General features: G+C 48.8%; 4 protein-coding genes across 4 annotated transcripts; 1 reads left to right on the top strand and 3 right to left on the bottom strand.

Annotated features, from left to right (window-relative positions):
- Window positions 1-2,063: 2,063 nt before the first annotated feature.
- Window positions 2,064-4,262, bottom strand: FTJAE_13177 (5'-nucleotidase precursor; the record flags this gene model as incomplete). The annotated part of the gene is made up of 4 exons (XM_037346293.1): window positions 2,064-2,671; window positions 2,722-3,781; window positions 3,839-3,894; window positions 3,959-4,262. The coding sequence occupies 4 exons, from the start codon at window positions 4,260-4,262 to the stop codon at window positions 2,064-2,066; spliced, it is 2,028 nt and encodes a 675-aa protein (XP_037199744.1).
- A 1,051-nt stretch (window positions 4,263-5,313) lies between these two features.
- FTJAE_13176 (uncharacterized protein) lies at window positions 5,314-5,859 on the bottom strand (the record flags this gene model as incomplete). Its single annotated transcript, XM_037346292.1, has 1 exon — window positions 5,314-5,859. One exon carries the CDS (start codon window positions 5,857-5,859, stop codon window positions 5,314-5,316), a length of 546 nt encoding a protein of 181 aa, XP_037199743.1.
- A 2,425-nt stretch (window positions 5,860-8,284) lies between these two features.
- Window positions 8,285-9,341, top strand: FTJAE_13175 (uncharacterized protein; the record flags this gene model as incomplete). Its single annotated transcript, XM_037346291.1, has 2 exons — window positions 8,285-8,910; window positions 8,963-9,341. 2 exons carry the CDS (start codon window positions 8,285-8,287, stop codon window positions 9,339-9,341), a joined length of 1,005 nt encoding a protein of 334 aa, XP_037199742.1.
- A 632-nt stretch (window positions 9,342-9,973) lies between these two features.
- Window positions 9,974-11,545, bottom strand: FTJAE_13174 (glycosyl transferase; the record flags this gene model as incomplete). The annotated part of the gene is made up of 1 exon (XM_037346290.1): window positions 9,974-11,545. The coding sequence occupies one exon, from the start codon at window positions 11,543-11,545 to the stop codon at window positions 9,974-9,976; it is 1,572 nt and encodes a 523-aa protein (XP_037199741.1).
- Window positions 11,546-15,958: the final 4,413 nt, after the last annotated feature.

The raw sequence follows: 15,958 nt of genomic DNA, 5'->3' as shown, positions 1-15,958 counted from the left end.
GTTGTTGGACAGGCGACGTTAGTTAAACGACTCGAGCAGGAGGTCAAGGCGGACTTATGCTTCTCGTTCGCTCGGGCATTGGACCTCGGGGTGCACCAAGGCATCCAGCACAAGGTCCAACAGGAAGCTATTCCGGACCACGATGCAAAGATACTCCTCGTTCTAAGGTTTCAGCTAGTAACAGTCGGCCAGAAAATAGCTCGGTAACACCCGGTCTTCCGGTCCGACGTCTAACATGACGGATGATAGGAGAAGTCAGAAGAGGCTAGTCAAACTTAAGAAGCAATCAAGGTCGAAAGTCCTTGGTCGAGACAGGGTTCGATGCAGGAGGGGAATGTCACGGGATAGTGCTCGAAACTTCGGCACTTGGGGAGGGATCTACAGAGGAGGTGAATCCTAAGCTTAACTACTGCACGTATGTACGTATGTACGTATGTACGTATGTATGTATACAAGTCGAACTCTGATTGTATGGTTGAGCGCAGCTGAAGTAGGGATTCGAAGTCTGGTAAGTTTACTAGTGACAAAGACTCGACGCCACGTACCAGCATCCCGGTATCGTGCAAGAGATAGGTGAGAATGGTTAACATCACTCATGATTACGGTTCCCTTTGCTTACATCGCAGGCTGGCCATGATACAGTCAACGATTGGACATGAAGTTGAGCTGAAGTGACATCGCCATTTGCCTCAACAGCTTCATTACGACTCTTGTTTTCCCTGTCTTCATACTATCTATGACTTCTCGTAGGTCAACACCCACAAACAATGGTGATCCTCGACACGCAATCTTTAGCCTTGCTTCGTCTTCCTTGCCTCATCTCAAACCTTGCTGATTTTACCTTTCCTTTCTTTTTCCTTCGCAAAACATCTCCGCCGCTATACTGAACAGGGCCATACCCTGTACCCCACGAACCTGTTAGAAACAATTTCATTTCTTCTTCTGTTCTCGCCTGTTGTTAGCAACGTCACTTTTAGATGCCCAATCGCGTCGATCAGCTTCTGGAAGACCGGTGAGCCGGGGTAGTGGCGTCCAACTTCCCGTAAGCCACGCCGATGATCCATGGCGGCAAACTCTGGCTTGGCCTTGACTTTGCAGATGAGGCTAGAGTCGGTGAGTTGAAGATTTCATGTAAATCTATAGTGAGGCTTGAATTTGCCAATATTCCTTGCGTATGTGATTTGCAGATATAATGCCGGATCTCTGGTATCTGTATGCCTTGACCTCGGAATACTAGGTCGATGTATAACGGTTGACACACGATCTCGGTAGAATGAAAGTTTAGGCGATTACAAGCTAAGGAAGTTTCTCTCGACTCTAGTTTGATTGACAGCAGGCATGGATATGGATGCGGTATCAGGGGTCTTATACGAGATGCCATGCTGCGTAGTGACGAATTGATGCTGTCCTTCTTGTGGTAGCTTTCCGATAGGATTGAACGAGAAAAGGCCGCGTCTTGGCTACAGGTCTGAGTCCTCCAATGCCGGTCTGTTCAATCTCTCAGTGCTTGTATCTATGTATTGATTCGTAATGTTCCTAGACTGAAGCAACATATCATATTGCATCAGGTCAATTCCTCAGGTGATATGATGTCCTTGGTTTATGTATTGCAGTTATTCGCAGCAAGCCATGCAGCAACTTTATTAGCGAGTGTAACGGTGAAGAGTTTTGTGTCCTGCATATGCCCACGGTAGCTACGCAAGACATTGGCTGCAGAGAGGCGCTACGGCTTGTCATTTACGACAGCGAGATCTGATCGAATCAGGGTACTCAAAGCGCTTTAGTTCAGGTCCCAACAAGTTGCTGAGGCTCAACGGCAATGCCGATCCAATGTGACATCAAGAGTCGTAGGTTATGGCGATTGCCCAGCAGATTCCGCCTCAGATGAGGCTTGATGTGAGGCTGCAGGTCGATATTAACAGCTGCAGCACTTTATCGCACACATGGACACTCAAAATACGAAGGGGTGCTGAAAATTGAGGCCTAATTTTATTTATTTTATGATCCGTTCTATTCGTAATCCACGTCTCCTCTGAGGTGATCCATCACTTATTGCGTCTCTTTTAATTTTTTGGTGTAGAAGCTCCCGTCATGATAATTCGTCCGTCGACCACGGGAGCAATGCAAGTTGTCCAATCAACCGTGTACTCGCCCTCTTTGAGAGGATCACAGATACTAGTCTTGACCTTTGCTTTGAGCGCCCACTTCGCAAAGAACTTGCGCATCAAGAGAATCTCAAAATCGAGTCTCGCGCCGTCAGGGTCTTCAAACTCTTCCTCCTCACGATCCTTCCCATGAAGTACCTCGTCGCTGGTTTCGTTGTCATCATGGGGCTTCATATTGATGCTGAAGCGACGCTTGAGGAACCTGCCCCAGGGGTCTTTAGCGTCCTTGGTCACACTCTCGGTGCGTTTGTCCTTGGGTAGATTCTCTGCAACGGACTTGAGGTTGGGGAAGTCGGTGTTAAAGGTAGTTCGGACAGGTGAGATGGGCGTCTCGCATTTCTGGGCAACTTTGACCCAATGTTGCGCGAGGTTTTTCCATCGTCCTACTGTCAAAAGGCCCATGAAGTACTGACGCAGCATGGCCGAGATAAGAATGCCGTTTTCTTCCTCGATAATCTCCTCTGCTTGTCCACCCTCAGACTTGACCAACAAGCTGGTGAAGCCATCTGCCGTTGCTGTCAGCTCTCTGTTTTGTGATTGTATAATTTTAACTTACCCTTTCCTCGTCCCATATATCCTCGGGTACAGAGCACATAGAGTTTCTCCGGCTCATACGGCTTTCCACCGATTTCCGCCCACAAGACTCTCTCCCCTCTAGGTCGGGAGGGATCAAACTCGAATCGAATGTTGGAAACCTGGGGGAATCGACCTTCCAAAGCAGGATACATAGCTACACTGTTCTCAAGAGCGTCGAAGATAGCTTGACCTGTCACTCTGAGCAACACGACAGGATCCTCGAATGGAAAGCAGGTTGTGATATCCTTGATGCGAACTGGGCCCGGGGGGTAGATTTGGTCGCCACGGATAGTACCAGATGCCATGATTGTGCAATCAGCGCCATGATGTTGTCTCATGACGTCGCATACAAAGTTTCCGATGTTGGACTCCTTAAGGCGAACTGTGCTGAAACGAGCATCCAGAGGTGTAGCAGTGTATCCGATAGGCCTTGCTAGTGACTGGTTGAGTTTGGAGGTGAGTTCGTCTACCGTTTTTAGTGTTGAAGGGTCTTCCTCGATAGACGAAACGATGTCTCTTCGCCAGATATCAAAATCCCACTTGGAAGGGTCATCTTCCTTGCGACGAGCCTCGATGTAACTCAGGTTCTTGAAGTCGGTACCAGATCGAAGCACGTGAGTCCCATTGATGAGGCTGTGGGCGTAGAAATGGTCGTGTCCGCCGAGGATGATATCAATGAGTCCTTCTGTCTGTTCTGCCAACTTGTTGTCATTGGGTTCTCGCATGTGGCTTAGACAGACGATGATCTCTGCACCGTCCTCCCGCAACTTCGGGACGAGCTCCTTGGCAACAGCAGTAGCGGATCTGTACTCCAGATTGGGCGGTAGACTGTTGATGGTCTCAAGCCATTCTCTCTCACCCAAGCCGATGAGGCCAACTTTGATGCCATTCGAAGTGGTGATCATGTGTGTCTTCTTGGCATGGCCAATAGGTGTGTCACCACCAATGTCATGGTCGATGACGTTTGCGAGCAGCCAAGGGAACTTGTTCTGACTTGAGAGATGCTCAAACTGCTTGACACCAAAATCGAAGTCGTGGTTCTGTGATTTGAGGCTGGTCAGTTACCAAGTCGGTCAAGGGTGGTATGACCTACCCACCCCTACACAAGAGCAGTCCGTTCCAATCAGATCAAGAACGGGAACCATATGTTGACCTAGGTCGCATCGTCAACATCTAGATATAAATAAGATGCATTTCTCCTGGATCACAAAACCCACCCTTGGTCACAGTACTCTCCAAGCTGGGGTTGAAGACATCTCCAGAAAAGAGCGTCAGGGCTCTAGGCTGATCCTTGAACGGTTCGCCTTCCTGGTACTGGCGGCACACGCTGATGAATCTTGGCAGGCCACCCACGGGCTCAGCACTGGAAGGGTCCAAGTGATAGACGTCGTTGTAGTGAATCAGCCTCAGATCGGGAGCTGAATCAGCCTGGCCCTGATGCTCGACACGGCCTGAGGCGTAGGTGACTTGAGGTTCGACAGTGGGCTCTCCGGCCTCTGCGGGGGCAGTGTCTTTGACCATTGGTAACAATATCAGGGACGATGTTGAGATAATCGAGTATTTATTAGGATACTTTTGTTCTTTTCTGAGGGAAGAATAAAAAACAGAATTCTTCAAAGAGTGGGAATGATGACAGACTCAAAGGCAACGAGGCGCAGCTGAAGCTCTACCTTACTTCTCTTCTCTCCTCTCCTCTCTTCCTCCTCAAAAGTCCAGTCCAGGGCAGCGCTAACGGCAGCTTGCAGCACGGGTCCCCGGGAAATGGATCCAGGTAGACCAGTCAGCACGTGACACTATGAAGCCATTACTTTGTGTCTGTTGATGATTTGCTGCAGGAGAAGCTTTGATGTTTGGGGCCTGCGAGTAACCAACGCACGCAGCATGTAACGCTGACGAGGTTTCTTCAGCAGCAAGAGGTGATTCTCTTATTTTAACGTTGTGGGACATTACGTAGACATGGCGTGCGGGAAAAGCAATTAATGGTACTGAGTTGAGAGGTGTAGCAGGAAAGGATACATGCCGGATATGTCGGTGAAAAAAGGATCTATAACCAATGGAGACCTGTTGTAAGTTGTGATACTCGAAATGCTTCGTTCCATGTGGAGAGCTTCGTTTGTCTGGACCTTCTGACCGACCATTGGCCATTGTCATAATTCCAGTTACTAAAATCAAACGCTGCGGTTTCATTAATAATGTCCTGATTCTCATAGGCGACTAATTGTATTGATTAGGTGCTCAGTCCAAAAGACAATTAGGGGTTTGCTCGAGACGCGACTATATAGGGTAGCAAATTAACCACTTCACTTCAAGACCTCCAGACTTGAAGGCAACGCGCTTTGTTCAATCCACGCTCTAATCACATCAGAAAATAGTTTTGGCTTTTGCAAATTCCACGTATGCACTGCTCCCCTGACCACTGCAGCCAGTGAGCCCTCAACGGGCATTTCCCTACCCATTCTTCTCACCGCCTCAACATCGTCAATGCCTTCTGCCGCAATCGCCAGCGTCTTCACTGGTAGCGTCCTGATATCGTCCCATTTGAGCTCCAGGAGTCCCGTGTCCACAGCACGAATCACTTCCCATCTCCTATATGCCGCATCTCCTCTAGGAGTTCTTCATGGCGACGCATGCCGCGACCTTTGAGAGCCACGAGCATATACAGCCATGTCGGTACCAGTTCGAGAAGCACTAACATAGTGTAGTAGGTGATGCTCGGATAGCGGACAACCCATGCCCAGTGGCCCTCCATGGGGTGCCCCGCGGTGACAATGGCAGAGAGGACCAGCTCCGGATGTTGCCGGCTGATACGGAGAGTGATGAAGGCACCCATTGAGAGACCGACAACGTGGGCCCGGCCGTCATGTGCGTATCGTCGAATGAGCAGGGCCACCCGCTCTGCGGAGCTGGAGATTCTCGCAGGGAGAATATTGCGGGATTGAGAATGGCCACTGATATCGGGGGCGATGATGTGATAATCGGATAGGTAAGGAATCACGTAGGACCATTCAAGATGTGAGTTAAGTAGACCATGTAAAAGGATTACTGTGATCGGTTTGTCTTGGTTGAGACTGACAAAGAACAGTTCTTGCTCTGCCTCGGTCGCTTCTGGCGATGTCATCTTTATGGGATCTTGAAAAGCCTAATATTATCAAGATGCCTGTGTATTTGGTTGAAATCATGACAAGATAAATCGAAAAGTATCATACCACCTCTAGGTTTTAGCTGTTCAGCTGATTTCAGCTGGCTACGCCGCAACCATCCTGATCTGGGCTATTATCATATCACCAGACAAGCTAAAAGTTAAGATTGACGAGATGCAATACTACCGACACCGGCAGCCAGTCAAGAAAAACAAACGTGAAAACTTTTGAAACTCTCCGATTTGGAACATCAGCTCTGAAATCCTGTTTCACAGTTTAGGTTGTCAACCGCGTCACTCTTCTTCAGGTGTTTTGACAGCAGCGTAGTATTAGTTGATGATCCTCACTGCTAACTGTTCCCAAACATTCGCCAAGATGTTTGCATCTCAGGGTGACTTCCGTTATAGGGCTTGTAAACTTATCGCAAAGAGCCTGCAACAAGTTTCATCCCAGGTCTTATGCCCTAAGCCCGAGGTTGAGTCTTGAGAACAATATCTGAGTGTGGTATCAGCCGCGTTTCTGAGGCGATCATACATAAGCCGTCGAGATACCGATCGGATGGTCGTCGTTCCTGTTGCAAGAGAGTTTCACCGTCGCGACGCCGTTTCTGCCACTACACTTTTCGCTTCATCTGGCGCCACTATCAACATCCACAAATTCTGCAGCTGAGGATCGTTGAGGAAAAGCCTGCCCTCCACTGACTCAATTGACCTCCCTCCGTATCCCTGGCCGCTAGAGGTTATGTGGCAGGCGAATTGAAATATCGCCATATGCCCTGTTTCAAAAACCGTTGATGGGAATTATTCGAAGCGCCATGGTAAAGAGATCTTCTGGTTTATGGAGAATTCAAAGTCCATGGAAAACGTCTAATAAGAGTTGAAAATGAAGCCATCACCGACTCACAATGGACTGACGTTAACAGGGAGCGCACCCAATAGCCACCAGATCTGGTGCCGCAAGCTAGCGGGCGAGACGCCGTGTGGAACAGGGGTCATGGCCTGAAGAGCCCCTGGCTAAGGGCAGCCGTTGCCCCTAGCGGTCCCTGACACGGGCGGCCATGCTCATGCAGGTTAGAGTGACCGTTGGCAGGCCTGGGCTGCGATCTTGGCTGACCAGGGTTGAATATTGCATTTGATCGCATCAATGGTTATTGTCAACATGCAGTCGAGGACGATATGGCCTGATGGATATGGTAGATAGAGCGATACCTGTAGAATTATCTCGCAATGTTTCTCTATCAGCGTTTCACTAGCCAAGCCAAACAACAGCTAAACCTCTCGGTTCCAAAGTCGACCTCTCCCTAGTCCAACCTGAAACGAGCTCGCCCACCACCCTCACCAGAGTCACTCCAAGGTCTGCACTGCTTGGCCTGCTTGGCTCGCTAGGTTTTCTCGTGATTGAGTTTGCAGCCATGTCGACGCTAGTCTCCGTGGCCCCGATCTTGACACCGCCACAACGAGGGAGCCAAGAGAACCAACATCTTGGCCCTGCCTGTGACAAGTCCAGAACACAGACGAGACAAGCCTGGCACTCGTCAACATCGATATGTGTTTTGTTATTACCATTGTGAAGCACAACAGCCGTCACGATGCCAGTTGATGTCACCTATATCGCCAATATCAACTCGATAGCCGCTCACAGCCTCGTAGTTCCATAGTTTCAACTGCTCTTGAGCCAACCAGACAACATCAACTCCAGATCCCAAGCATTCCCCTTGCAACCGCTGGTCCCACGATAGCACGTTCCCCAAAACCCTTCTGCCAGCTAAAAGGACTATTGTGCCGCTCTACCGGGCCCCATTACTACTTTCGATTCTCTGCCCCTCCCTTTCAATCTCGTTCTTTTGGCTGTTAAAAGTCAAGTCAGTCCAGGTCTGTCTTGGTCTGGTACGATTCGTGCGGCGCGTGGGCTGGTCCCCAATTTTTTCTCTTCTTCCCCCCTTGTTATCTTGTACTTCTTTTTATTCCCTTTACTATTAGACGATCTGCCATTTGGCTGATCTTCGTTACTTTAACTTATTCTGCTTCCTTGTTCTTCTTTCCTTACTCCATATCTCTTATAATAAGTACCGATCGTTGCCGGTGGTGGAGCTACCTTATTGTCACGACGACTTCATTATTGGGATTTTGAGATTCTGTCTGTCTATACCCACTCAATTCAGCTCTACGCATCGCATATAATCACTCCACAGGCAGTGGTTCAATTACAACAAATTTCACCGCAGGACGGCACAAAAAAGAAGAGAAAATTATTCTGATAATTTGGGCGAAAAGAGAAAGACGGGATTGGATATCGCTACGAATCACTGTCTCACGTATAGGGAAAACGGCCGCGTACAGAAATCATTCAGACGAAAAAGACACAGAGCATCGAGAAAGAGCTTGGAAGAGAAGATACGAGAAAATGGCCTCGGCCTTGTCAATTCGCCTCGCGGCAGCAGCCCTTTTCGCCCTTTCAGTAACAGCACAGTCATCACCCGCCATGTCCATGTCCATTGAGTCATTCATTCGAGCAGCTGATGATGTTCTCCACCGACCATACGTTTCCCTACTATCAACACCGCTCGCTGAGCGCGATGGGAACGCCACAGTCGAGCAGCTTCCCGCAGGAGATGTCCCTCTGACAAAGGATGGCTCGTTGAACATGACCGCCTGGAACATGGAAACCAACGCTGCATGCCGATCAGCTCTTGGTGGACTGCACAAGAGCACAAACCCCTCGGGAACATGCGTGTGCTATAATCTTCCCTCACTCGATGTCAAGACTGGCGTTTTTGAGGCTGATGTTCGACTGTATCAAGTTTCTCAACCCAGAGGTAGTTTTGCAGCTGTTGCACCTGAGGATATTAATGTTGGAATCTCATATAAGGGTGCAAGTGTCATGCCCATCCAGCCTGCAGATGTCAATGGCACAGGTCTAACAGGCGGCAAGCCTGGTATGGGAAAGAGAGAAGAGGGAATGCCACTCCTGCAATCATATATGCTGGTTGGAAAGATTGATGCGAACCAGATGACGGATAACATGACTATGTAAGATTCCAAACTCACATCTCACTTCATTCACATATACTGACTTTCTCAGGGACGAGCTCGAATGCCATATCATGCCAACCCTCACCCTCACTGCCCGCAACAGCACAGGCAGTATTATCCGCACCAATGTCTCCATCAACGAAGCCGCTTTTCTCACTGGCGTCTTCTCTCAAGATGTTGTCATGTCCGACTTCGCCATGGCCTCAGCCGCCGTCGACGATCAGATCGCCGCCGTCAACAACGGCACTGTCGCCTTTGTCCTCCCAGGCGTACAGCTCATGGTCCTCCCCATTGGTCTTATCATGATGAGCGTTTGGCTGCTCATCTTCGTCTCAGCTGTTGGCTTCGGCACATATGAGCGCTACAACTATGCTCTCATGTATCAACGCAGACAAGCTGTCACAATGCCCAAGAAGGCGACAATATGAAGCAGGACATGAAGTTGGGATATAATCAAGCGAGCTTTTCATTACTCTTACGGCCATGCATAGCGTTGTCGACTCTTTTTTCTTTACTACTTTAACTCTCATAAGCGTGTCATTTCCATTCTGCCGATATTTCAGGCACCATATGTCTTTTTAGTTGATATCCGACCTCACATGGTCCCTAGATTCACTTTCTACACTACACCAATAGATAGTCTCATAGCATCAATGTACTAGCCGCTATGGCTGAACAATCACATACTAAGCAGTATAAGGTTCATCCCCATATTGGGCATCTGGGGTGAGATGTCAAATTGTGGGACGATTCCCCTCTACATGAAACACCATCGTAAGGTACTGAACCCGGAAATCCCTTTTACCGACCCTTGTTACATGACGTTGTATCAGCCCGCTGGTGTCAAAACTATAATGAAATTCTTGGTATCGTAATATAACATCTAACATGGCCATGCCAAGGAAACCATGGGCTAGTCGCACAACTGTAACAACTCCAACGCTGTAGGGACCGTCCAATGCAAACATGAGAAAACGTCGAATCATAGCAAACTGGTTCCTCCAACTCCTCCAAGCCATGCACATAATCGAAACGCCGCGCGGCAAGACATAACTTCAAACTATGAGATTGACAATCTCCTCTCTGCACTTCTCCATCGCCCTTTAGCCCAGAGGAAGCATTCTGTGAAGACCATATACCACCCTGTCACCATCCAGAATGATAGAATGACACCTAGTCCGCCCATGAGTCGTGCATCGACAATACCCCGTGTCATGGTCTCGCGTATAGCATCGTTCATCATAAGCCACCCGTAGATTGGGATAAGCGGCTCCTGAGACTTGAGACGGGATGAGAGTCGGTTTGTTGGGCCATTCCGCTCATGCTTCCATTCCGAGATAGTGTCCGACATGCGCCAGGCAACCTTGTTGTTAATCTTCTCCCATGTCATCTCGCATGCGTACGATCTTGCCGCCTGGCCCATCTGGGCACGAAGGTTGTGGTCTAGACCAAGTTTCATGGCCTTGGCTACGAAACCATCGAGGTCGTCTGGAGAGATGAGAAACCCGTTTCCTCCTTGCTGGACAATGTCAGACGGCCCCCCTTCATCACGAGCGATGACTGGGACCCCACTGGCCATAGACTCCAAGACGACAAGTCCAAAGGTTTCTGTAACCGAACAATGGAGAAAAACATCACCACTAGCATAAGCAGTGGCGAGATCTTCCCCGACCTTGAAACCGGCGAAGACAACCTTGCCCTTCTCTCTCAGAGGATCAAAAAGCTCCTGTACTTCCTTCTCGACATCGGGGTTGCGGTTGCCGCCTACGATGTAAAGTTTGAAGTTGAGTCCCCGGGCATCAAGCTCCTTTGCAGCCTTCGCCAGGAAATCGAAGCCTTTCTCGCCGGCGATTCGGGAGACTGTCACGAAAATGATCTCACCGTTAGGTGCCAACTGTTTTCGCAGTTCCTCGCTTCTCATCTGGGGATTGAACAGCTCAGTGTTGACACCTCGTGTTAGAACCTCAAGCTTATCTGCTGGCACCTTCTGGCCCACCAAATATCGTTTCACGAAACTCGAAGGGTAAAATATGGTCTTGATGGATGAGTGACTGAAGAGATAACTCTGGACAGCTGCGAACGCGAAGACTGCAACATGGCTCAGCGGTGCCGGAAATAAGATGGAACAATAGCCAGCAAGATCGGTTTGGAAATTGCAGATGACAGGTATTTGCTTCTCCTTGGGTTGTTGTCGTAGTTGAAGCATGACTTGGAAACCCAGGCTTGCAGGTGATGCAAGGTAGATCAGATCGGGAGGAGCATCATCGCCAAATGTTCTTGAGTACAAAGTCGAATTGCGTACTGGGTATACGATAGAGAGCTCGGGGTTGAATGGGAGAGGATATCCAGTGACTCTGACTTCGGGCTGCTTATCTGCAGGGGACATAGTGGGCGATGGCGGCGGCGTAAAAGTGTTGTGCTCTGTATGGTTGTGTGGCGCAACCACTGCGACCTGAGCTCCATGTGCCCTTAAGTGGTTAACAAGCATCAAAGTCGTACGACTGACACCATTGACAGGCCCAAATGACTCGGTGCAGAGGAGGATTCGCTTCCCTTTCAGGGTATCAGGAAACTTGGAGAGATCATGGCTGGGATACCGCGATTGGGGAGCGGGTAGAGCTTCAGCAATCATGTTGACTTGCAGCAAAGTGCTTGGATGGAGGTTATCGTGAAGACATGCTGCGAAGCAGAAAAAGAGGCGGAACGCGACTCTTTTCTCTTTCAAAATGCCCATAGTCACAAACTAGCCTTAGGAGAAATGCCTCGCACGTGGACAGAAACAGGGCCACGAGAGCGAGACAATACATCTCTAGAAGCACATGAGGCGCAAATTTGGTATGAGCGAGGCTGAATACAAGCCAGAGTAAACACCACGAGGAGGGGCTGTTGGACGCAGTTCGTCGATCTAAGGGGACCAGTCTGGTGGGGGAGGGGCAAATGGAGGGGTCGATCCTGAGTAGACGTCATGGTATGAACGAGAAAATAGCATTGTATTGGTGAATATGATAGCAGGCTTTGTTATCAGGAATTCTTGAGAAACTTCCTGGTGGGCGTGCGAGAGGATCAATGACAGACTTGTCTTGATCATCACAGGAAGTTCAGACGCACCAAAAAGATCCTTCTTCAGACTTGTAAGTCCTGCCATGCAATCACTTGATTCCAGGATCGAAAAAACAACTGCCGGTCTTGTGCCAGAATTTCCGGTAGCAATGGCTCAGCCTGAGTGATATGTGATGGTCTTTCAGGTTGGTCCCTGACATGAACCATTCGCTGAGATCTGTGTCGTTGAAGATCCCCTGCTGAAGATGTGTGTGGTGGGCGAATCAGAGGCCTCGCTAATATCACATTGTCCCAAGACGTTCAATCCGCCAATGATTGATAGATCGCGAATGGCCATGGCAATTCCAGCCCCCGTGTCCAAACATATCTTGGCCATTGGCGGCAGATTTTGCCATATCAGACAAGAATGATTTTTGGATTGGGACTCGTGACAGACTCATCTCAGCTTGAAGATAAAAGTGTCAGTAGTAAAAATTGATCATTTCATAAAAGACATCGGGAATAGACGGAGCGCCTCCAGTAATCTCGACTCGCCAACCATGAGTTAAGCGGGAGCTATCGGCATGGGTAAATTGGTGGCGCCATTGCGAGTCGAATGGGTTTCTTAGGCAAAAGCAGAGACGTACTCCACAAAGCTCCAAGAGAGATGACCAACCATTTTCAATCAAACTTATCAGAGTTGGCGATTGGTGGCTAAGAGAAAGAGATTAGATGAAGATTACAGTATACCAGGTCCAGATCGCAAAGGGAATAGGTATGGCAAGAGGCCAAACACGTGCAACATCACGTGAGCACCTCATTCTTCCTTCTTAACAAGCAACTGACTGTCTGACTATGTGCTGGAATGAGGACTAGAGTTGACCAATCTTCTAAAAAAAACTAAAGAAGAAACTCCTGTCTGGTTGCAAGTGTCCGGCTGTGTCGCATATGTGGTCTCATCCAATGTATTTGCGTGGATATATCTGGAACGACGCATAATTGAGGCTTCCAATATGGAGACAACTTGACCAGGGCATGTCAGAAAATCGCGCCTCTGCCTTGATATACCTTGAATTGTTCACTATAATCCAAGCGAAGTGGAATGCATTAACGGCGATACCCCTCTCGCGGAAGATCTGAATAGAGTCGCTTCGCGGTAATAAACATCTGATGGTCTGGTGTTTAGGAACCCGCCGATATGCCTAGCGAGCTCGAATGTTGATGGAATCGACGGGCGGATCCACTGCCATGACCAGAATCCCCAAATACCCATCAACATGGGCATTGAGCTTCTGTGGACACATGAGCTGTTTGTCTTGCTGCTACAGACACGGCTCGCAGCCTCCGTTGAAGACCCCATCGTCTTCCCGGCTTGCTCACGAATCCAATGCGAGCTCATGACGCAGAGGTCCCCTGGCATCATGACAGCCATCAATAGTCGTTGCTAGAGCCGAATAGAGTGGGAATGGGATTAATTAGTTACAAGGGTCTGGGTTATTAGCTTGGTAGGATGCCCACCCGGTGACAATTGGAGGCTCAAGATATGCACCAACAGATGAACGATATCTTGCTGACCGATTAACTAAGACGAAGCCAAGTGCTTTTGCTCAATAATTCTGAGTCGAGATCCTATAAATCCTCTTTGTGACGGTTCAGTCATCGACTGCTGGCATCCCAGCCTTCAACAACCGTCAGTGATGGATTACAGAGTATGGAGTATTGGTTGCCAAATTACCGCTCAGCCGCAATATAATCTTTTTGGGTCAGTGCAGAGAGGCTGGCTGAATACTAGCCTTTCATGATACATGAGCGATGAGATTATATGTACATATAGGTATCTACTTATGAAGAGCAACTAATTAACTCTTGGCATCGCCCAAGACCAATTTCTTCGTGGATTATTGCCCTTCTTGATTGTTTTCCCCTTGTACGACTGTCGAGAAAGGAAGCTGGCTACAGAGTAGAATTTTGACGAGTCAATTAGGAACCATATGAGAATTGTAATCAACCCGTGCCGTAGCCGCGCTGATCACGATGATTTGTATCAGAATAGGCTGACAGTTATCGCCAAGCTCGAATTAAACGTCACCTCGTCCAACAGCCGACAGACTATTCGAATGAGTTTTCAGAAACGTAATCCGAGAGCTTGCGAAGCATCGCGAGTATGTGTGGCTTGATTCTATTTCTGTCAGACTGTCAGTGTCAATGTCAGCATTTACATATACTGCGGAGTCGGCCGAGTAAGCACAGTGTTGTTTTTCTTGCTTCTGAGTCGGTAAGACTCCGTTTTTTGTTAGCAGAATGACGGGCATCACAAAGTGTTCAATCAGTGACCCCTGAGGCGCTATACTCCATGCCCCATCGGCCGAGCCGGCATCGGGTGAAATGAGACGAATCGATATTGCGGCGTCTCACTCTTTTCTGGTTGTTGGTCGCCATCATGGATTATTAGTTGTCTGGGTATTTGAATTTTGTGAGGGCCCTGGGGTGCCTGCTAATCGAGATACTGTCTAAGACAAGTACCCAAGGAATTGGGTTTTGCTTCTCGAGCGTGCCAGTCTATAGGCAATACTGTACTTTATTGTCTTGGACAGTTCCCTCCCTGATATCAGAACGAAGACATGTAGGTAGGTTGTTTGCCTTCACCGTCTTGTCCCTATTGCCGTTAGTCGCATCATTATCACCTTTTGCATGCCATGCTAGCCATGCCATTTCAGCCGGGGGTTGTGGCTACGTATCCATTGTAACGAGTCGTTGCAGCAGAGAATTAACCCCTGTCTATCAGTTGGTCGAAATCTCGGCAACCTCAAAGCGTTGACTTGATCTTCAAATCATGTCAGCCTCGCAGGAATGAAGATATCCAGTACCAGAGGACATCTATCAGGCGATGCACGGAGGGCGCATTCCGCCGAAAATTGTGCACCTCGTGTTCTGTTTTCACGAGCACACCAAGTTCTTTTTTAAAGTCGGTCAGCTTCATGAGGCTGAGGCGATGTAACTTAGCCTGCCTAGATCAACTTTGTTCGTCCTGATGGCGATTGGGATTGTTCCAATGACAGCATTGCCCGTGCACCCTGACATCGTGAATCGATGGTGAGAATGGATCATTTCTGTAAGAAACAGTCTGGTCTGGTCTCTTCCCGTCCCCAGCAAAATACCTACTGCAGGGCATACAGTAGCGAAGAGTCCATGTTCCGTTCGATAGCTTGGGTGATATGAGGGACAGTGCGTTGGACAGTGCATAACCGGGATGTGGACCCTTGCTTTGGTACCCGTTGTTCCTTGTCAGAGCAGTTGGCGGATGGTTCCATTGCTTTTAGACTATTTTTTCGTTAGATTCTGATAATATTGGCTGTTAGTCTAATTAGAGATAGGGACGGTGTCCACCTCGAGATAACCTCATGCCATTTGAGTTTGATCATCTGAGACTAGGCAGATAATTTATTCCGATCTATAGCTCGTATGCATAATTCCTCCAGAATAAACTCACCGACAAGCGTTAACCAACAGTCACCCAACCCTCAATTTATAAGCTTAGCCGTCCAAGGCATGTGGGGGTTGTATTGGAGGGTCCTGGTTTGCGCGGGAGTGGAGGGGCTTGCGCAGCCCAGCCTTGTAGCGCACCGTGCCTTATCTGATGGATACTGTACCTACAGTGGATTGGATCATTTCTCGATCCAATTCCAGGGCCCCTCGAGCTCCCAAAAGTACCCTTTTCAGCGGGCTGCAGTGGCCACGGTACCTGCATTCAGAATCCCCCTCCGTGAGAAGGTGTCTGTGTGCCTGGAATCCCTGAAAATCCAATGTACGGATCCCTGCCCCTCCAAGAATCGACACCACACACACACACGCACGCCTGTCGCTCGCTCCCTTGACAAGTTGGCGGCGGGTGGGCGGGCAGAACCAAGATACATGTACCTGTTGTAGGTAAAGACTGTGGAAAAGAACTAATTAAGGTACTGGACTAATGGGAATAATCTCACCGCCTTAATTTCTCGTGCCAAAA

The sequence above is a fragment of the Fusarium tjaetaba genome, assembly GCF_013396195.1.
Source record: "Fusarium tjaetaba strain NRRL 66243 chromosome Unknown NRRL66243_c0000391, whole genome shotgun sequence".
Lineage (NCBI taxonomy): Eukaryota > Fungi > Ascomycota > Sordariomycetes > Hypocreales > Nectriaceae > Fusarium > Fusarium tjaetaba.
This window is presented reverse-complemented; position numbering and strand designations above follow the sequence as displayed.